The sequence below is a fragment of the Typopeltis vanoorti genome, chromosome 20 (genome assembly GCF_054136105.1).
Source record: "Typopeltis vanoorti isolate ZY-2024b chromosome 20, IOZ_Tvanoo_1.0, whole genome shotgun sequence".
NCBI lineage: Eukaryota > Metazoa > Arthropoda > Arachnida > Uropygi > Thelyphonidae > Typopeltis > Typopeltis vanoorti.
In genome coordinates, this window is record NC_143568.1 from 90,522,915 (window position 1) to 90,546,991 (window position 24,077).

Consider the following 24,077-nt stretch of genomic DNA (forward strand, 5'->3'; position numbering starts at 1 on the left):
GACATACTGTTCATTTCAAGCTGCTAAATGACATGGGTAAGGAATATCATCTGCTAGACTTCAAATGAGGCTTAAATTCTGAGGTATCAGTTGAAGGGTGGTTATGGTATCCAGAAACTGACACTACTGTAGGCAGTTTGAAGAATGCTGTAGTTAAGGTGTTACAAGAATGGAAGGATAATGGGCAGAAAGTAAGTTAAAGCCAATGGTGGACATTCCCACCTCATCAAAACTTATGGTGAATGTGGGTTATCCCACTTTGTGTAATGCTAAAAAAAAAAGCTGTGGAATAGCTGACCATGGAATTTAATCTGGGAATGGTGTTTCTCAGAGTATAATCTAATGTACTCCGTACAGGCCTCCGACATAGGTACCCAGTTGGAGGTAACCATGCTCGTAACTAACCATCAATATACACATTTTGCCTCTCCAAAAAATCAGATGTCCTAAAAGACATCACTGGACTGCTGAAGACTGGAAAAATGTTGTCTTTTCAGACAAATCTCATTTCCAACTATGCCATGTAAATGGTAGATGGAAGGCTAGATGAAAATCTGGAGAGAGGAATCGGGTTCGTGTCATGATCCAGCAGAAGAAGTCAGGAGGTGACAGCATTATGGTATAGGGATGATTTCTTGGAAATCTCTTTTTTAGCCCTGACACTCAAAGACTATACTATGAATGCTACAAAATATATATTCAATGTGGCTGATCAGGTAGACCATATCATGATGACTTTCTTCTCAGATGGTATAGATGTCTTCGAGCAGGATAATGCACCATGCCACATTGCCAATATCATTTAAAAGTGGTTCACTGAACAAGAGAGTAATTTTCAGGTATTACCATAGCCACCAAATTTGTCAGATTTGAATCTTACAGATTCAAATTTCCAACATATCTCAAATGTTGGAAAACACCCATTGATCTAAAGAAAGCAATCCTAAAGACATGGTACAGCATACTCCTGAAATGTTCAAAGGTCTTATAGGATTATGTCATGCCATTTAGCAGCAGTTTTGGCAACAGGAGGCCTACAACCTATGAGGATGTAGGCCTCCTGTTGCCAAAATATGACCACCAACCTATGAGGATGGTGGTCATATTTTGACTGAATGGTGTGTGTGTGTGTGTGTGCATACACATGAGAATTTCATGGGTTATTCTGCAGTGCAAATAGAAGAATGACAGTATATTGTACTCTTCAACTGGAAGGGCCTGAGTTTAATTCTCATTGTTACAAGAGAAATCTTTATACTGTATGGGTTTTTCTTCATTTGAATGATAGTTAGTCAATCTCACGTGGAGGTGGCAGGTTTTTTTTTTTTTTTTCTCAAAATTTGGGTTTCTCATCCCACATACTGTTGGTAGTGGTGATGGGCAGCAGATGGCATTGATGGTAGTTGTGTGTAGTAGGAGAATTAAGTAATAGGGGACAGTTAGATGTGTGTAGTGGTGTGGAGTAGAGTGTCCTTCAGCAATGAGTCCTTAGACTCCTTGGAGGTATCATGAAATAATAATAATTCCAGTGAACTGTCTGCCACCATTCCACCTCAAGCCTTTAGAGACGTACAAGCAACTTGCCTACATGCTTGATGTGCTACAGATTTTTCAGCCTAATGTGTGCATGTATGTATACAGCTGATTTAAAAAAGTGCTATTCATAGTACATTTTCAGTTTTTTTTCTAACCCCAACGGACCTTCCAACCATGCATTCTGAATATACTTTCTTTTATACCTCGATGCATTATGGGAAGAGTAGTGGCTCTCTCATACTGCATAGTATTATATAGGCCCAAAAGGATTTTTGCTTTGCATTATGGGATACTAAGACAAATTGAAGTGAAGTCATTAGCCTCTATATAATAATATAGAGGATAATGACTGCTAAAGGTTTATAAATTAAAGACACCAAGAAATTATATCTTTGGTTTAATTCTTTTATCCAAACCAAACTTTTTTTTAATAAAAAGTTTGGTTTGGATAAAAGAATTAAACCAAAGATATAATTTCTTGGTATCTTTAATTTATAAAACCTTTAGCAGGATTTTCCCGTGGAAACTCAGTTTATTTTATCCTGCAAAAGAGACAAACCTGGCCAAAAGAATACATCTAATTTACAGCCATAGAAGATAATACAGGTAGAATTAACTGTTGTATCATTAGGTTTCTAAGAAGTTAGGTAACTTTGGCCATGTCAGACCACTGAGTCTAATATAAAAGATGTAATGGGAGTGCTCAAACATCTAGGATATCTTTATCTTCAGTTTATTATCTTTTTCATGTTGCCTTTATTTTTACAGTATTCTTTCCTCCACTTCAAAACGTTTTCGATTTTGCTATCTTCCTGATGACTTTTCAAGATGATATTCAATTTATTCTGCTCAAAAATAAAGGGATATTGCTTCCTATTTCAAATCCCTAGTATACTCTAGTGTCCTGAACCAGTGAGATAGTGCTATTCAGAATAACGTAGTCTATGAGACTTTGGTATGGTGAATTGAAATATAAATTGAATATATGAATATGAATTGAAATATAAGGGTTTTCCAAACAGTGTTTGAAAGATGCTTATTAAATATTGTAATCTAAGTGTCAGGCTATGAAAAATTATATCTAATGAAGCTATAGCAATCAAACTGCAAGATGCTTGTGAATGATATTTAGATATCAAATGCACTTGTTTGACATAACAATTCAATCATATATCATTATCATAATCATTTATATGTATGCTCTTACATTTTCTGTAGTTCACACACGAAATAAATACCAGTTCAAAAAATTTTGTTGCAAAGAAGAAACAGTATATAATTCACTTGCTCTTTAATGTACCTTTTTATGATAACTTTGTTTCTATATATTAGTCATGATGTTGCCAAGGAAATAAAGCAGTTAAAGCCACTGCTTTATTTCTTTGTCAGCATTACCAATGATATTGAATAACATCCTCTTTGAGGGGGGGCAAGGGAATCACGCTTCATTAATTTCCCCTTTTTTTTGCCACTCTTCTCTCTCTTTGGATTTTAGTACATTTAATATAAAATCCTATTTAATGCCGGGTCAGTGTTCTCTTCTCCTGCATAAAAAAAAATAAAGGCTATGATTACATACAAAAGGAAGAAAAAATTAATATTCCGAGTAAGTTAGTTTTTTAATGTACATTTAATCATTACCTTCTGATGCATATCTTGAAGATTTACTACATAAAATTACAGAACAATACAATTAAGATGGCTTGATTAGTTTCTAATCAAAAACATGCTTTCAATTTAGTCATTATTATTATTATTAACAGAGACCTCTAGAGAGTCAGGGACTCATCAAGGGAGGCCATATGCTACATGCACCAGCTATCATACTTATTCTTAAATTCATTCACATTGCTTGCCATACCACTCCAATGGCAATCCATTCCAATCATGCACCATCCTATGAGAGAAAAATCTAGCTCTCACTCCGTTCTTAGTGAAATTCATTCTCAGCTTCCAAGGATGGCTGCTTGTCCTTTCTCCACTCTCCATAAAATAAAATCCAACTGAAATCCTGTATGACTCTTTCAAAAGTCTGTATGTTTCAATCATATCACCAGTCTTTCTCCTGTTAACATTATTGTAGAATGTGAGCAAGTTGCTAAAACATAACCTTCCCTCAGTAAACCCCCATGCTATTCATTGCAAAGTAGAGATTCTCTGTCAATCCATTTCTGAATGCAAGCTATAACCAATATTTCCAAAATATTGGTTAGAGCTCCTGAGATTACTGATTGGTCAATAGTTGGATACATCAGTCTTTGCACTACCCTTATGCAATGAGATTACCATACATTCTTTCCATTCCTGTGGAATCTTTACTGTTCTGAGACTCAAATTATATAGCTTGGTCAAAGGAATAGCCAGTTCAGCTGAACATTCTTTTAGAACCCGTGCTGATATCCTGTCAGTCCTTATTGCTGAATTCTTATTCAGTTTATGCAACACCTTTAATACTTCCTCTTCATACACCTGAATTTCTTCAGAAGAGGTAGCAGTGAACTCAATGTTGCATACACCAGGTTGATGGATGCTGAAGAGGTTGAACAACCTCTTCAGCATCCGTCACCCTCACACCATCTGCATTTAGAAGAGTTATTCTTTCATATTAATTCTTTCTTTTCCTTGCAGCATATCGATAGAATTCTCACGGGTTGTCTTTAGCTTGCAGAGAAAGTTTCTTTTCATACACAGACAACAACAGTTGTGACTCTTCTGGCCTGCTGCTTATAATTTTCATAATTTACATCATCCTTACTCACATGGTATTGGTATTTCTTCCACATCATCTTTTCCTTATGAATCTCTTACTTAATAAGATTACACATCCATTTGACTTCTATCGAATTTATTCTTCGAACTCTCAGGACACATTCTGATATTGCATTATTTAAGTATTTTTTTAAATGATTCCCATGCACTGTCGATATTCTTCCCATCCAGCAACCAATACTATTCCGCTGAACTCAGTGTACACCTCAGTTGGTCATAATTTCCTGCTTTGTAGTTCAGCATGTAACCTTTTCTGAATGGAATATTCATAAACTTGATCACTTCCCAAGTGAGTAATGCATGATTGTTGTCACCAACTGGAGGCAGAATAGTTACATCTTTAACTGTGAAACACCCCCCTGACACTATAATCAAATCTAACACTCTTTGACTTCGAGTTCCTTCTGTCACATGCTGCTTGAGGAAGTTGTCCCGCAACAGCTCAATAAATTCAGTTTCATTCTTCTCATGTGATTTTACTGCTACCCAATCAATACTTGGTTAATTAAAGTCTCCCATTATGATCACTCTTTTTGCACCCATCGTCTCTATACTTATAACTGAATTCAAACTATGACTTTAAAGCATTAATGAAATAGTAATTGCTATTTATTAATCATGTAAGTATTTCAAGTATTTTGTAAAATTTGTGTCATTCCAAAGTTGCAATAATATATATATATAGATATATGTTAAAAATACCAAGTTATTTTAAACCTGGTTTTACTCCTTTTATATATATATATATATTCAATAGAGCAATAGACACTCCCTCCCATGGGCAAGGTGCATTGTGCCATATAACAAGTCACGTGTTTGTGGCCAGTTTAAATGGGTGAATATAATACTCCCAAGTCAGCACAACTGTCTCTGGGTGAAATGGCTGAAAGAAGAGAACTGATGAACTTTGAAAGAGGCATTGTGACAGGATGCCATGCTGCATGCTTATCTGTTTGGCAAACTGTTGAAAAATTGGACCATCCCAGGTCAACAAACAGTGATATACTGAGATGAAAGTGCAAGGAGTACACTGCAAGTACCACCACAATCACTGAATGTGACCATAGCATGCTACAAAGGATAATATATAAAAATGACCATTCATTCAGTCAATATGTTCAATATGGAGTTCTGGGCATCAACTGGAATACGAATCTGCACAAAAACATTCAGAATCGAGGCTCGCAACATGGGTTTCCATGGTAGGAGTGCAATATGCAAGTCCCACATTACCTGAACCGACATGCAGCATTGTTTTCAGTGGTGCAAAGAGCATGTACAGTGGGACATGAAAGCTTGGAAAGCTGTATTATGAAGCGATGAATCATGCTACACCCTATACCACGTAGATGGACAGTTGTGGGTTTGGTGGATTCCCGGTGAACATCTCTTACCAGCGTGCGTAACCACAACTATGAAATTTGGAGGTGGCGGTGTAGTGGTATGGTCCTGTTTATCCTGGTTTGGCCTCTGTTTGTGGTGCCATGAATAAATAACTCCAAGAGGTATCTGAACATTCTGCACAATGCAATGCCTCCTACTTTGCGGCATTTCTATGGAACTGGTCATTGTCTCTTCAGCAAGACAATGCACTATGTCATAAGACTGCTACTGTAACTGCATGATTTGTGGACATGAATATCACCATGATTGACTGGCTTCCACAGAACCCTGATATCAACCCTATTGAACATCTGCGGGATGAACTGGAGCATCTGGTGAGGTCAAGGGAGGTCTGTTCCACAAAAGTCTAGGACCTCATTACATGCCTACAGGAAGAATGGTCCAAAATTCCCATTACTTGCCATCATATACTTGTGGAAAGCATACCTGTAGGATTGTTGCAGTCGCTGCATCAAAAGGAGGTCCGAAATCTTATTAAGGTGGACACCATGGCTGTTTGTTCTTCACACTATGGTGTCTGTTGGCTTCCTATATATGTATATTATTTTGTATGATTTATTTATTTATTTTATATAGTCCAGAAACCCTGATTTTGAGACAAATATGGATCTTTATCAAGCCACTTCAAGTGTCTAATAATAAAACTGAATATGATTTCTGCTTTTGTTTCCATAATCATTATAAAAGAAATGAATAAAGATCACAACATTTTTATAACAACTTTGTTGAACTGCATTATTTGATTTTTTGACTGCATGAAATGGAACTATTGGATATGTTTAAACTAAATCAGTTAGAAAAATATAATCTCAAATTCATTTCTTAGGAAATTGATTTTTAAAAGAAACTTTAATAATATTGATTTCAACAATCTCACAGAGGAAATCCCACCTGTGTGGTGCATTTTCAGCAATAATATCTTCAGGTAGAAGAACATAATATGAAATAACATAATCATTCTGCAAGCTAGATTTGTCTGGAAAGTAGTCTGTAGTAATTGGAAGGAGAGCTGGGATAACAAGAGACTTCCAGTCTACACCTAAAAATAGATCAAGTGCTCATCAATGTTGAACAAGAAGGCTATATTTATATTCAATAAATGCTGTACATTTCCACCTATAGTGGATATATTCAGAATACAGAAGAAAATTATTTACAGTTAGTAAAAAATTCTTAGTGATAGAGAAATTAAAAATTCTTTTGCATTTCTAAATGAAGCACCATCCACTTTCACATAAAAAATAACATTTCATTTAAATGCAAAATATGTATGTTGGAGACCTTTAGACTATATCAAAGGCTCTTAATATATAAGGAACCAAAAGTAATAAGTACTTGTCTGAATACCAAATTTTACATTAATCTAGCTTTTTTGTTATTCCATTTTAAAGGCAACTAACAGTATTCTAAATGACAAAAATTTGCTTCCTTACATATATTTAAATCCTATATAATGAAAGGATAATTTAGATCAAAACATGAGCTATATTAAAACAAGGTACAGCACAATCCATCAAAACACACAGATGAGAAGATATTTATTAGAGTATGTTGATGACACACAAGGTACTAACCTGAGCACATCTCCAAGAAAAGGCCTGAAACATTGGGCAATATATTTGATTTGGATATGAAAAATGAATTCATATTATGTGATCTTTTTTAGTTTAATAAAATCTTTAATAATTTTGTGATACAAAACTGTTACGATCACTGATGAAATTTTCAAATCTCATTAATACTTTAAATATTATTCAAGAAAAATTACTTTAGATTTCTGCAGAGAAATCTAAACCACAGTACATGCACACATTTTAGAGGCATCTCACATTTATAATAAATAAAATGGTCATTTATTATGGATGTTAAATGCCTCATAATTTTAGTATTATATCAGTAGAATTATAAAAATTAAAAAAAAATCACAACTTCAACATATCAGTTTTATTTCAATTTTAAAAAATCTGAATAAGAAAGAGATTAATGACATTTTATTTAAATAGTAAATATGTATATGTTACTGAGATAAAGCGCCAATAGGCTTCACTTCGGCAAAGTAAATTTATTCAAATTAAGTTGCACCACAGCATGTACCACCTGTTGGCTTACGCTTGGACTCGCCAAACCTTTATAGTTTTCTATATTTGGCATGAAACTCTTAGATAGATTTTCTATCTTTAAGTTTCTTATTTAGCTAAGAAATAATGTTGGATTCAATATCCACTTAATTTGAATATATGTATATATTAGATATCCTTATAATGGAATAAACTGCGTTTAAGTGTGTGTGTGCATGTAGACACTGCTTGGAAAGAAATCACAGACATTCCCATGGGAAAGGAGAAATCATACCATGTAATGAGTCACATATTTGTAGTTGTATAAATTGGATGAATATGATACAACTGTGTCTGGGTGAAATTGCTATGAGAAGGGAACTGATAGAGTTTGAAAGAGGAATTGTAATAAGATGCCATGTTGTAGGCCTAACTGGTTGACAAACTGTTGAAAAATTGGGCCATCCCAAATCAACAAACAGTGATACCATACTAAGATGGGAGCAAAAGGAGTCAACTGCAAGTGCTACTCACAGTAGACAACCTAATCCACTCACTAAACATAACCATAGGATGCTACGAAGGATAACATGTAAAAACCACCATTTGTTGGCTGACACATTGAATGCAGAGTTCTGGGCATTGATTGGAATATGAATCTACACAAAAACATTCAGAATACCGAGGCTCAAAACATGGGTTTCCATGTTGTGAGCCTCAACACCACTGAAGGCAACATGCAATGTTGCCTTCAGTGGTGCAAAGAAGATGATGATTTCAAGAACAGTAAAATACAACCATACATTCAACCATATGTACCATATGTGAACCATATGTACAATTAAGACCATGAAATCAATGATCTGATAGATGAGAGTAGAGTTGAATATGAAAGCTTGTAAATCTATGTTATGAAATGATGAATCACACTACACCCTCTAGCAAGCAAATGGACGGGTGTGGGCATAGTGGATCACCAGTGAACATCTCTTACCAGAGTGCATAACCACTACTATGAATTTTGGAGGTGGTGCCATGAACATCTGAACATTCTGGACAATGCAATGCTTCCTACTTTGTGGCATTTCTAAGGAACTGGCCATTGTCTCTTTCAGCAAGACAATGCACTATGTCATAAGACTGCTGCAGTAACTGCATGATTTGTGGACATGAACATCACCATGATTGACTGGCTTCCACAGAACCCTGATATCAACCATACTGAACATCAGTGGGATGACCTGGAACATCTAGTGAGGTCAAGGGATGTCTTCCCCAAAACAGTTTAGGACCTCATTACATGCCTACAGGAACAATGGTCCAAAAATTCCCATTTCTTGCTATCATATGCTTGTGGAAAGTATGCCCATAGGATTGCTGCAGTCACTGCAACAAAAGGAGGTCTTACATCTTATTAAGGTGGATGGCATGGTGCCCATTAACTTCCTTCTAAACAGTGTATATAATGGAGCAAAGTATTTTATAAGAGCTATTTTGCCTTTCTGAACACAGTCATAATAAAATCAGTTCTGTTCTACTTTTTTAAATTAACATTCTGTTTGGCAACTTTGACAAAAAACTTTCCTTCCTTATAATACATTAAATTCTAAAATAATGAAAGATGATGATGATCAAAATTTATTACTTAAAATTTAATCAGTTAATATTTAATGACATAAGCATGGATATAATCTGAAACAATCATGTGATGATGTAATTCCAATAGCATTATTGTATAGTAATATTATTATTGTTATTGCAGCAATGGAACACATATATTTCTGAGTTGTCAAAATTACAAGTTTTAAAAATATTTTTCATTTCAAATCCAAATGTCATGTAATCAAATGCTTAATTAACCAATCCTTGAATGAATTAGTACGCAGATGATTTCAAGATTTCAAGTGCATAGCCGAGTGGCTATGTGCTTCGCAACCACATGTCTGGGAAAGGAGTGTCCTCGGTTCGATTCTTATCGCTGATGTGAGGAGCTTAAGGTTCTTTCTTAGACATAGCCAAGTTAGTCGGTCTTGGGCATGAACTGCAGCGTTTTTCTCTATACATTCATGTGTGTCCTATGTCTGTAGATGCATGAACACACGCATCTACAGACATAGGACACACTGGGAAGCATAGGGATAGCCACCTTATCCTTGTGACAGGTACAACTTAGAAGGGCTAAAGATAGCCTGGTAACAGGCCACTAGGCCTAATACGTGAAGGGAAGAAAAAGAAGATGATGATTTCAAGGACAGTAAAATACATCCATACATTCAACCATATGTACCGTATGTGAACTGTATGTACAATTAAGACCATGAAATCAATTTCCCGACATGACCTGATAGATGAGAGATCACTAGTTAAATTGCACTGGTTAAAAGCAATCAGATTTAAACAGTCGCAACTTAAACCATTTTAATAAAGAAACTGCCATTACAATGCTTATAAAACAAATTTTCGTCTAGGGATCCTGAATGCCAAATTTCATTCTACTATCGGCCCGAGCACAGTTTCACTTTGCATTTTTCTTTTCAAAACATTTTTTGAAAAGAAATTCGATTCAATTTGAATCATTCTTCAACAGGAGGAAGAGAGGATATATGATTGAGACATTTAAGTTGGTAAAGAGTTGTTAATGGATTAATATGGAAGAAAATTTTCATAGAATGGGTGAAGGGGATAGAACAAGAGGACATCACTGGAAACTGTATAAGAAGGTGTGAGCAGGGACATAAGGAGCAGGTTTTCTTTGCATGGAGAGTGGTCAATCAGTGGAATGCAGGGACTAACATTATGGTGAATGTGGATACATTGAATGAGTTTAAAACATTTTTTGATGGACTCTGTGTGCAACAATGTGTACTTTTTTATGATGAGTCTTTTGGCTCCATAGAGGTCTGGTAATAATAATAATAATAATAATTTAAAACAAAACAGAAGAGATGAAAGATATCTGTAGAGATCCTAAACACCAAATTTTATTAAACAACATCAGACTACAGTTAATATTTTATATCATATTCAAACATTATGTTAAATTTCTGTCAACAAATAGCCTGTTATAAAAAAAAACCGAGTTGTCAATATAACTTTGTATAACAATAATAAAAAAATTCATTAAAATCTCCATGCATACTGAAGATAAGACAAAATCAAACATATATTTCATTGAAACAACTAAAAATCATCATCCTTCACATACTTTTTTTTCCATACTATCTTAATTATTATAAGCATACAGCAGCTTTCTTAACATTAATTTTAATTTCTTATTACTAATAAAATATATCGTCAACTTTCAAATGTGGAAAGTTCATATTCTAGTTCACCATTAAGCTGTTGTTGAAAAAAATACATAAAATACTTTTAAATTGTTCATCATTATACAAAAGGATTTAAACTTAATGCAGTCAACTCTCACTATAGCTTATAGGGACAACTGAAAATAATAATCAAGCCTAGCAAAAGGCCCACACTAACCATTATTCACAGAATTATTATTATCCTTTTCTTTGGATTCATTCATTGACAAAGTAAGCCCAACCACTTATGGCAATCCATTCTGTCCATTCTATTCTAACACCCTTGATAATAACACTTATAACACAACACACAACTTATAGGGGTGACCCTTTGTTCTTTCCCTTCTTACCAGATATTGAAAAACAGTCATCTGTGTCACTAAAAAAAAATCCATTTAATAAATTATGTTTTTATCATATTCACTCTTTCCCACCTGTCAACTAGCCTTTTTGACTCATAGACATCTCAGGGAACATTCCATAGGATTGTCACAATCTTCATTGCTTGCCTCTGGATCCTTACAATGAATTCTGTGTGCAGTAGTCCAGATGGTGCCTTATTAAAGCATTACAGAGAGATAATAATCTCCCTCTCCCTGCTGGTTAGTGTGTTCTTCAACATCCAAGTAATCTAATGAGATATTCTCAGCACCTATGCAATATGCTCTCTAAACTTCAACTCCCTATCCAAAAACCTCTGGCCTCGTTAATTTCCTGCAGCCCAGTTCCTTCAATATGGTATACAGCTTGATCTTCACCTCAAAGTGCATGATCTTACACTTTTTCACATTAATAACTTATATTAATAACTTAGAGATTCTACAGTACCAGGCTGCAGAATCTCTATATCATCTTTATTGACTCTCACTCTTGCTAGTATTGTGTCATCAGCAAACAACTAATTGTTTCCTCTTAAATCATTGCCTATATGTGACATCACTAGTCACCTGCCTTCTCCTGGATTCAATTTTTCTCATATACTACTCTAAAGTCTGTACATCGATCACCCTCTTATCCAAATCACCAGCTTCATATCCATCCCCATTTGCTCCAATTTATTAACAGAATTCCATGTATCTTGTCAAATGCCTTCAGAAAGTCTAAGAGTGACATTACAAGTCATGTCCTTTATCCAATCCAAGAGTATCAAGTGAGCATGCAACATCTACCTATTCACAAAACTGTGTTTTCTCCCTACAGAGTATCACATTTCTGTCATCCATCCATCCATTCCTGAATTTGGTCTCTTACCAACTTCTACAATACCATAACCACTACTCCTTAGATACTGACCAGCGTATAATTTGTTACTTTTGTCTTGCTGATGCAATGAGATTTAAATTACACTGCTTGGTCAATGGAATTGGAAGCTGCTAATTCCATTGCACACTCTCATAATACACAGACTGATATCTCAACTAATTCTATGACTGTATTTGTATTAAGGTTCTGCAATATCCTAAGCACCACCTCCAATCACTATTTCCACATCAGTCAATGTTACACCTGGCAAGGCAATATATCCAACTAGATGGTATGCCAGTGCGAAATAATTACTCAATAACTTGACAATTTGTCTACTTCTATTACTTTCCTGCCATCAGCATTTGTTCAAGTTATCCCTCCACATTCATTCTTCCTTTTACTAGTCATATAGCAAAATAAAAAGAACTCTTTTGGAGTGACTTTGGCTTGCTCAGCTGGCTTTCTCTCATAATCTGCTTTTGCCTTTCATACCATATTGGTCACCCTTTTTTGCCTGTGTCTTGTACCTCATAAGTATGCTGATCACATTTCTCTTTATATACCTCCACAAAATTTTCTTTTTTTCAACTTCTACCTTGATACCCATCTAACTTCCATATGATTCATCCTCCTGAACTCTTGGTATATAGTCTGATACTGTTTTCTTCAAACATCCGTAGACCATCTCTCATACATTGATTAATCTCTTTTCTCTCTAAATTCTTACATTACAAGGACTACTCAAAGTTTTGTAGTTCCATATATATATATATATATATCCCACAGCCTCTATAGCTCAATGGAAGTGGCTCGTGCATCTTCTGTGCTAGGCTGCCAAAAGGTAGACTGAAGTTCTAGTCACCAAGTCACCAATTGGAGGAACTTTTCCTGAGTTAGTCAATCTCTGTCACTGACAAGTGGATTTTTTGTTCTGGAAACTCAGGTTTTTCATACTGTAAACTCAAGAAAATTTACCATAGAACCCACATTATTTCAGACAGTAACATATCCTGTTAGGGTTAAGTACCAAGGGATGGCAGCACTTGTTTTCCCATCTCTTCATCAGTGCTGCCTATAATTAGTGATAGACATGGGCCAGCTCTCTCTTAGCTCAAATAGCCTCAAATGCACTGTCCTGATGAACAGGATATTACTGTCCTGATGAACTCCTACTCTTTTTTAACTTCAGTTCTGCTATCATTAGTAAACTCCCCCTCCTATTCTGTTTCCCCATCCTCTGTGAAAATACTATATCCCTTGTATTCTATTCCTAGATCATCCTCCATCATTCAGTTAAAAAATAAGTGACTTTAGATGTCTTCGGATGTAGTAGGTAATAATTTTTCTATACAAAGATCCAGAGTAAATAACACTGTTATCTTGAATTCATTTTTATCATGTTTGAATCCATTTCGAAACTGTTTTTTTTAAAAAGCAAATCCACTTATTCCTGAACTTAACTTTGCCAGAATTCAGAACTCACTTCTCTCAAAAGAAATAAGTTTAATTTAACCTAAACTGACCAAGGAGGAACAGAAAGAGTTCTAAATTAAAAGAAAAAGAATTCATATTACAGAAAATATTCTACTATTACCACACAATCAATTCTACTTATCACTGTATTTCTAGAGACCTTATAATGACAAATTTATAGGTTAAATAAAAACAGGAGGAAACGCTAGCATTCACTAGTCATGCCGGTTAGAATATCACCTGATTAAACAAGGTCCCTGCTGATTTTGTGAAGGAACTATGATAAATGGTGAAAAGTCAGCTACCAGGCCAAACTTAAACTCCACATCAGTAAAACTAAAGATAGGCACATCAATATAACATATCATTAAGAATTATTTGTGTTAAATATATTATATTTAACACAACAGTAACACTATTGTGTTAAAGAACCGACTTTAATTAGATCAAAATAAAATTCAATGTTTCAACCTTTACATCAAGATCATCCTCCAAATGCTTCGCAGGCTGTAAATGAGCTATCCAAATCCTTGGGATGGATTAAAAGTTGCAAAGATCAGGATGGCCCATATACTACCCGCATAGGATCCAGAAAAAACACTCCAATTTTTCAAGCAGGAATAATCCACATACTGGATACCAGGAATAACAGAAATTTAATCAGATCCAGTAGCCATTATACAACAAATAGAACTTTAAAGTAACAGGAAACTAGTAACCACTAATGTATTTATGATCCCCTCCCCCAACCAGAGGTCATACTGTGGTCAGTGGTTGACCAAGCAGTTATACTAAGTCCACTATAGTGTGTACTGATGTAGTTTTGAACTTAAACCAACGGAATTGTATTCACTAACATCATGCCAGCCAGAATATCACCTGACTAAATAAGGTGCCTTTTTTTTTATGGTCAAGAAAGTTTGTGATCCAGTGTATATACACTGCTTGGAAAGAAGTCAATGGACACATCCATGGCACCCACCTTAATAGGGACCTCCTTTTGCTGTGATGACTGCAGCAATCCTATGGGCATACTTTCCACACTTGTGGATCAATGGGAATTTTGGACCATTGTTCCTGTAGGCATGTAATGAGGCCCTGGACTGTTGTGGGGCAGACATTCCTTGGCTTCACCTGATGCTCAAGTTCATCCTGCAGATGTTTTCAATAGGGTTGAGATCAGGGTTCTGTGGAAGCCAGTCAAGTGTGATGATGTTCATGTCCACAAACCATGCAGTTACAAAAGCCTTATAACATGGTGTATTGTCTTACTGAAAGAGAAAAATGGTCAGCTCCGTAGAAATGCCACAAAGTAGGAAGTATCATTGTCCAGAATGTTCAGATACCTCTTGGAATTCAGTGTTCTTCGTACAATAAACAGAGGTCTGAGACAAATCCAGGAGAAACAGGACCATACCATCACACTGCTACTTCTGAATTTCATTGTTGGGGTTACACGCTATGGTAAGAGATGTTCACTGGGCATCCACCACACACCCACACCTGTCCATCTGCTCAGTAGAGGGTGTGGTGCAATTCATCGCCCCATAATACAGCTTTCCATATTTCACTGTACATTATCTTTGTACCACTGAAGATGATGCTGCATGTTGGCTCACTCCGTCCTAAGGGACGAATGGATAATATCTGATTAAATCTAATAATATCTAATTAAAATATCTCTGACACAGTAATGTGTCTCCATTACTCATAATGAATGCTGATCATTGTGGAATCCTGAAGGAAAGAATTAATGTAACAAGTATCAATGGAAAAGAAGTAGAATTAACAGAAGAATTAGAAGTACCATGATGAGTACATAAAATTGGATGTGATAAATAACTATAAGATGCTATTCTAAGCAATAATACTCAGACAACAGAATGATAGTGATACAACCAACATTCAACACAAAGATAAACTTCTCCAATGGCAAACTATTTCAAGTAGTGATGTGGATAAATTTCAAACTGTTGAAATGGATAATGAGATTTGTTTGAACCTATGACCCCATGGAAGGTTAACGAAGAAGTGGAGGAATTTTTTGAGTCTCAGAAAAGCTAGTTCTTGTAGGAAATCTAAAACAATAGAGTATGAAATGAATAGCAGATTGGCAGAAATGTCTTGATAAAATTTGGAAAAAAGGGCAAAGCTAATAATAATGGTAAATACCTGCTGGATTTCTCGTTATTAATACCATGATGTTACAAACATAAAAGCATGCATAAATTCACAAGGATAGAAGGCACAGGGAATAAGGGGTCTTACTGAGAGCAATTCATGCTGGTAAGAATATACAAATTTTATTATTAGTGGTAGTAAGTAGACCTCCATGGAGTCAATGACTTATTGCAAAAGGTCCTCCATTACACACACAGCTCATCATACATTGACTTTAATGCATTCACTGTCTCCACACTAATCACACTTCCAGGCAATGCATTCCAACCATCCACAACTCTCCATGCAAAAAACCTACTCCTCACACCCTTCCTTTATACAGCTTCCAAGGGTGGCCTCTTGTCCTTCCTCTGCCTCCACCCACAATACGGCTGCAGAAAGATAGGAGAACATATAGCATAAATGCAAATAGTTGAAAAAGTTAACACTAGTATCACAAACCTTTTTTTTTTTTTTAAATTTCACATAATTCTGAAGAACAGTCTCCAAAAACACGGACAATGGCATAATACAGCTATTTCTAGTAAGTGAAAGTTTGTTTATAGGGCTTACCAGATATTTTTAAAAGGATATTACATTGGAATAAACTTCCACACAATATTTTAGTGGTTTTTACTATTTGTTGAAAAGAAACTTTTCTTTCCTTCTTTAGAAAATGTAAGAACTTGTGCTAATTAATTAGCATGTTTTCACAACTCTATTGCCAGGTTTCACATTCTATTTTTGCTTCAAAGATGTAATAAATTACTGTTGCAAAATGTCAGCAGAAATTTGTTATCATATAGCATATTTCTAAACCATGCCTGAATGATCAATAATAATAATTCACACAATGGATAATTTTAAAATATATTAAACTCCTTTTCCATTAATTTTTTTAAAGAACAAAAATTCAGGTTTAAAACTATAAGAATATTATTAAACCTTACATAGCACTTACCTGTTGTAAGTGCAGGAGTCCATTCCTGCTCTCCAGTAGCACCCCACAACCAGGTTTTGCTACGGCCATTTTGATGATCATTAGAGACCCCAATGCGAGTAACGGAGCTAGATCCTTAAATATGTACAGTATTGAACAAATACATTAATAAATATAGAAAGAAATAAAGAATAATATAATAAAAATTTAACTTTGTAACCTATCATGCACAATAAATAGGTTTTCAAGTTATAGCCTACAAAAGCCATACAAGTTGGCTTGATGTAGAGAAGTAGGGAAAGCCGTGAGAGAGCTGATTACACACAAACAAGTTTGTATGTAAAATAACTATGTTTTGATCATACTACCTCATTTTCCCCCTTCTGTTTACTTTCTGCAGCATAAGATTACACCTTATCAACTTATTGTTGATGTTTACAGCACTGATATACTGTATCCTTGTTACTTGCTTATGAAAACCCATCCATTTCCTCACCTGTTCCCCATTCAGGCTAACAAATTTGTGTGCAGCAGTCTAGAAATGGTCTTGTCATCAGCAAGTTGTTTGGAATTATGGCCTGAGTATCTAAGGCTATGAAGCCAGTGTATTACGTCTATTAACCATTTGTTCTTCTGGCTGGTTTAACTCTTGTGTGGGATGACAAACCTGAGTTTGTGGGTACATTGCAAACATCTGTGGCTATTTTCCATGACATGAAATTACTCAGTATGTGTAGAGTGCATTATTGATTTATTTACTGGCTACTTTCATAGGGTCATTAGTCTCTTCCTCAGGATTTGGATTACATAAAATACCTTTAAAAAGTATTAAATATACACTGACAATACTTATTTGAATTCCTTAAAACGATCAAAATACCACCTAAATCCAAAAAGTGAGCGAGATATGTTAATAACATATATTGCTCATATGGCTAGGGTCGAGGGAAATCCTGTTGAATTTATATTTTATTTAAACAATTTACATGCAAGAATAACTGATTCATGCTTGAGAAACAGAACTCTTCCATTTCTGGATGTGTCAGCTTCTATCTCTAGCTATAACAGACTTATATATGCAGCACACAGAAAGAGAGAAAACAACTCAGGAAAATATTAACATACAATATTGCACCACAACCTATATCAGGAAAGTGATGATATATATATATATATATATATATATAATTGATAAAAATTGCAAAAAAAAAAAAATCCTTAGCCCACCCACATAGTAGACAGTAATCTATTTCTCTTACGTTTAAATTTTCATCATTTTTTTCTAGTTGAATATACATGGTACAAAATGTACTATAGGTTTATAGTAACCTTTTGTGGGGTGGAACCACACAAAAGAAGTATTCCAGAATGTATTACAAAATTCTGCTATCCATCAATGAGGTAACTTAAAACTTGGATGCTGAAAAGCACACAATAATAGAACCACTTCTTAAATAAAGAATAAGTATATTATTAATTTTTATACCTTTAATTTCAATTAATTTAAATATTTAAGGGAACTGGAGTATAACAGCCAGATGTTTCAATCAGTGGGTACACATATCTTCACATAAAACATTTTAAATTAACTATCATTACAAAAACATTATTATACTCATTACTACTGTGAAGTATATAACTTCACTATACTGCTTTAACTGTGAAGTATATAACTTCACTATACTGCTATAATTCAATCAGTTTATATTTCTTCATTATAAATTATATTTTTTGATAAATAAAACATTTTTCTAGTGTTGCCTCCTTCATATTTCTCTTTGTTGTAAATGAAAGAAATTCCTCTTGATGATGATAAACATACAATACTCTTTTTTTATACTTTTTTTTTGATAATAGAAAAAAAAATGTGCAAAATTCCACGAGATTATAATTGTATATTATAGCAATATACATGTCCAAAAGGAAGTGTGCTTTGCATTATGGGATACTGAGGCATTGGATGTGAAGTTAACAGCCTCTATATGCAAGCAGATTAGTCATGAAGATACTTAATGCACCAACTTTGTTATAATATGCTTGGGTAAAGGATTAAAACAAGAATATAATTTCTCAACAATTATAATATACTTTATTAACCCAGTGGTAAACATTTCTACAATTTGTGCCATGGGTTGACTTAAGGATTACATAATCCAGAAACCCTTCTCTAAAAACCAAACATGAATCTGCTTTGTGCGCACACATAGCACAGGTCATGAATATTTTTCATGCCAAACTTCTGTTTGCATATACTACGGCAAAAAAATATAATTTCCATCTCAGCATAAAAATTTAATATGACAGCTTATGAAGTCCTTACAATCAGCATACATCTGAAAGAATAAGAAGAGTGACTTTCCACATAGGTAATGATGATAGAACCATCCAGGTACCTTTACACTGGGATGGTTTGAGAGTGGCTAAGATTATCTAGCATTCAGGAAGCAAGTGAACAATTTGTGCATGATCACTGGTGACAGCAAATACCTCAGCATTCCTTTTCTAACTGTACTTCCTAGATCAGTAAGTTAGAAAAGAAAAGTCAATTGGAATTGTGAACATTAACATCTCCAATGAAGATAGCTTCACAATTGGGAAAGCTGGATGGTTGGTAGTATTAGGAGAGCAATACAGAGATAGCAAAGAAATCTGATGAAATGAGATGGAGCTTTCTAAGCAAAAATATTCTAAGCTGGAAACTTTCTCATGGCACAGTAGAGTGAACAAATGTACAAATGCCACTTTTGAAAAAGTAAATGAGATGAGGTGAGCAGTGATTGAAGAAGTGAAATCCTTTTTCTTAGGAATAGTATATGTGGTTTTGTAAACTGGATATGAAAATGAAGCTGAAGTAAAATTAAGACCATGTATATAGAAGTGAATATAGAAGGTTTTAGAGGTTTGTTTTTTTCTGCATGTATATTCAACTCTTATTATAGCAAACACCACTCTAACAAAATCATTCACTACAATAAACTCCTGAAAATTCCCAGCCAAAGCAGCAAAAATATAATAATTTGTTAAAAGAAATTCACCATGGCAAACTATCCACTACAACAAACTCATATGGACCACAGAAATAATTTGTAGCAGCGGACAGTTTGATTGTAATCTATTTCTCTTGGCTTAAATTTTCATCATTGTTCTAGTTGAGTATACATGGAATATTGATCCCTTATACACATGAAGAATTTCAATAGACTCCTCTGAAGAAGTAAGTGTGCCACCTATGATAGTCTGCACAGAGCCCAGGACTGGTGGAAAAATTCTGAAGAGACAATGACTTGATCATTGATTTGACAATTATTTGATCACTACTCAGATTCCCTCCAGGCACACCTGGCAGAATAGAACAACATTATTCACTAGCTAACATGGAAGTCTCTAAAGCATTACCACCATGTTCAGTTCACTATGTTATCTAGCAACAAGTTGAAGCAATACCATTTTCAAGATGTACTCATGAATAGAATGTTTGATCTCTCCAGAGAGATATTAACATGAAAGTAAAGAATAAGGAAATCAAAAAATAATTGGATCTCAGACAGATGCAAGGAAAATTACAAAATTCTAAACTAAGGCTATTTGAAGAATGCTTGTGGAGTTGTCAAGAACTTGCAAAATGCTGTAATACATAAGGAATCCTTTATTGAAGATGAGAATGGTGCACTATCTAAAATTTAGAAGTAACTACTAGATGGAACAGTTATGATGATCTGTTTGAAAAGACGAATACCTATATAATAAAAGTTTACAGGATACAAATGATTATGAATGAAGACTGCCAATTACCACAGAAAAATTACAAAACAATGAAGATCTTTAAATGAAAACATCATGAAAGTCAATGAGATAACTGAAATAACTAAGCAGAAAAAGTGAGGAGATTATAAACATATCTAGGAAAATATGTCAAGACTATCTGGAATACAGAGAGGGGTAGCCAAATGAATGGAATACTTCAAATCTTTGGAAAAGATGCAAACCAAAACTACTTCAGTTGCATTACCAGTTTTTTTCTCTGATTGTTTTCTAATTGGTATGTCATGGTGAATGGTTTTCTCTCTTCAGATTTTCCCAAAAGTCCTGGGCTTTGTGCAGACTATAAGATGGTAATTTGTTATATAGGACTTTATGTCAGATCTCATCAAAATCCAATCCTGGAAACATGAAGAAGCAAAACAAAACTTTTCTCCAAACCTTTCCAAGGCTTGAGTTCAAAGGCAGATAATGCAAGAAAGAAGACCCACTGTGTATCAAAAGTGGTAGACTCCATACTGGTTTTTATTTCTCATTGGCCTTCAAGCAGAAGTTGACTGTTGATGACCTTCTGAATTATTATTATTACGACACCTCCAAGGAGTCCAAGAACTCATCCTCTTGATTTGTGATGAGATGATAGCATGATGGCTGATTATGGACTCTACAACCGTGCTAGAAATAATTATTTTAATTTCCTGACCTTCATATTAAGGTCATCATCTGAAGTATACACATATATATACAGAGACAAGCTACATTACATTTCGCACAGTATACTAAAGAGACAATGATTTTATCAATCGTTATTCTACTGGCCTGACCTCTAGTGAAAATAAAATAAAATTAGAGGTCACTAAAGGTCAGGCCAGTAGAATAACGGCTGATCAAATTATTGTCTCTTTAGCATACTGTGCGAAATGTAATATAGCTTGTCTCTGTATATATGATGACCTTAATATGAAGGTCGAAATGTCGGGAAATTAAACTAATTATTTCTAACACAGTTGTAGAGTCCATAATTTATCTAAGATGAATGCTGATCACCGTGTAACACTAAAGGAAAGGAGAATGATGGCTGACTTTTATCTCACCATTTAGATGCATTTTATCTCACAAAATTAGTGAGTATGACAGATTGTAAAGAGATATGTGATTTGAGAATAAAGAAAAAAAAGCCAGAAAATAACATTCTGAACAGTTAATTAAGAGATGATTGCTATGCAAAAAAGAAAAGCTCAAAAGAAGTATTAACAGAGAAAATTATGACAGATAGTATTATGTGAACAACTGAGTACTTGAAAAAAGAGAATCCCAGAATGAGGAAAGCTATGATTTCATGCTTAAAACAAAATTGCTGAATAATATAAATTGAATGTATTTAGTCATAAAAAATACCATATTAAGTTAGCATCCATCTAATAAAAATATTTCATGCCCTTAAACATTTCTAACTTACTTTGAACTGCTATTTTTAACTGCTGAATTGCTTGAGCTAAGTATATAGAAAATAAATGAAATAAATAAACAAAACCATACTTTCACAACCTTCATGTTGGCCTTCTTGTTTAATGTGATTCCGTTCCATACATGTCATTTCTGTATGAATATCACAATGTAAAACAGATTCCTTTTCAATATTGGCTGGCATCAAAGTAGCTGCTGTATTTTGGGGAATGGCTTGATAATGATGCTGTTGCATAAAGATACCAGTTGGACCTAAAAGAGAAAATAACAGCTCAAGAAAATTTATATAATTAATTAATTATATTTAAATACTTTTTTTTTTCAAATGAAATAAAATATATATCAAGACACTGTTTCTAATGTAAATAACACACATTTTCTGGGTTGGTATAATTTAATAATTATATGAAAATAGTATAAGGATTTTGTAGCCAAATCAACAGTCATTACCTTTATATCCTCTGCATTTATGCTACAAGAATACTGCAAATTCCAAATTTGTATGGCAGCTGCAAGAGCCAGAAATGAATTTCAAATTGCAAAACTTCCAGAGAAAACTTATCTGACATATGTTAATATTTTGAGTTTTGTATGAAAGGAAATCATTGCTGGCATTGCCACTTGACAATTGATGGACTATGGGTTTTAATTCCACTGCAGCAAGAATATTTGTACAAGTCAAAAGGTAGTATAGTAGATGAATTTTATTGTCCAGTGTGAAAAAACCATCACACGGCTTATTAAAGGTATGTAGCAAGCTTAAAAGGTGAAATATATTAGGAAGCCTGTTAAAATAGGTTTCCTTCCAGCTTATCTGATTCTTATGCCACACTAACAGTACGAAATTTTGTAAGTTTACTTTTTTTTGTGAATGAAAGCTGAATGTTATGTAGCATATATCTCAATAATGATCAATAATTCCTCTAAGCTGTGTGCACATGTCTAGACTACACACACAAAATTTTTCCATTCAGAATTTCTAATTTACAGTCAACAATTTTTGAAAGTATGACAAAAAAAATTTATATAATAAATCATACTTGTCACTTATTTTATTTCATAATTTCTCCAATGTCTCCAACTTTAATTGCTTTAAGTTGGAATGGGTTACTTTTAGCCAAAATGAATGGAGGGTTACTTTTAGCCATTATCATCTGGACAAATTGATGCTGACATCAGCAAGTTGCAGAGGCATTTGTTTAGAAATGTCTAGATAGTACAATCACTTGAACTTATGCAAACGGTGATAGATTTTTGTAGATTTAAGCATGAATTTAAGTGAATTGATTCAGCACTTGCAATTTTACAGATTATAGTGGGAGAAAAAAGGGCAACATTAATATGAAAAAATTACAATTTTTTCAGTTAGGTCTAATATTTAAAATTTTAAAAAGTTTGCATTTGTAATAAATTTTATAATAATCATTAAATATTCAAATTTTAAATGTGCAATTTTTAATATATAGCAGTAATACACAAACAAATTTAATGCACTGTGCAGTTGACACTCATTACAAACTCATAAGGAATGAGTTTGTAATGAGTGTCTCATCCCAAATCATCATCCCCCCCCCCCCCCAAAAAAATATTCAGAACAAAAAATCCATAGCCAATCCCCATACCTGAAACATTTGAGAAAAAATCTCATTGTTTAAAAAGTATATACCTCTTTTAAGCCATAGCAAATATCAGCTACTTATCTGCTCACCAAAAGATCCTCTCCATCATTTAGACCATCCTAAGAACTACAGCAAATCATCTTACTTTGGACAAATAGGAAGATCAGCAACTATTTGTCAGAAGGAACATAGAAACTATGTCCACTTGCACTACAGCCATTCTGGAGAGACCATGCCATGGTCTCTCCAGAATGGCTGTCTCCAATTATTCTCTCTAGATATGTATTTTCTCTATTAAATATCAACATGATAAATATTATTATCTATAATAATATTATAGATA

General features: G+C 34.2%; 1 protein-coding gene across 4 annotated transcripts in view; it reads right to left on the bottom strand.

The window, feature by feature from the left end:
- Positions 1-24,077, bottom strand: part of Iml1 (GATOR complex protein Iml1) — a 414,032-nt gene that overhangs the window by 243,285 nt on the left and 146,670 nt on the right. For 3 of the 4 annotated variants that reach the window (XM_090410642.1, XM_090410644.1, XM_090410641.1), the window contains exons 18-20: positions 22,188-22,367; positions 16,911-17,024; positions 6,601-6,748 (exon numbers count right to left, since the gene is read on the bottom strand). In XM_090410642.1, the coding sequence (XP_090266768.1) occupies positions 6,601-6,748; positions 16,911-17,024; positions 22,188-22,367 (442 nt within the window). The remainder of the gene's footprint in view (positions 1-6,600; positions 6,749-16,910; positions 17,025-22,187; positions 22,368-24,077) is intronic. The other variant, XM_090410643.1, reaches the window with a different exon arrangement.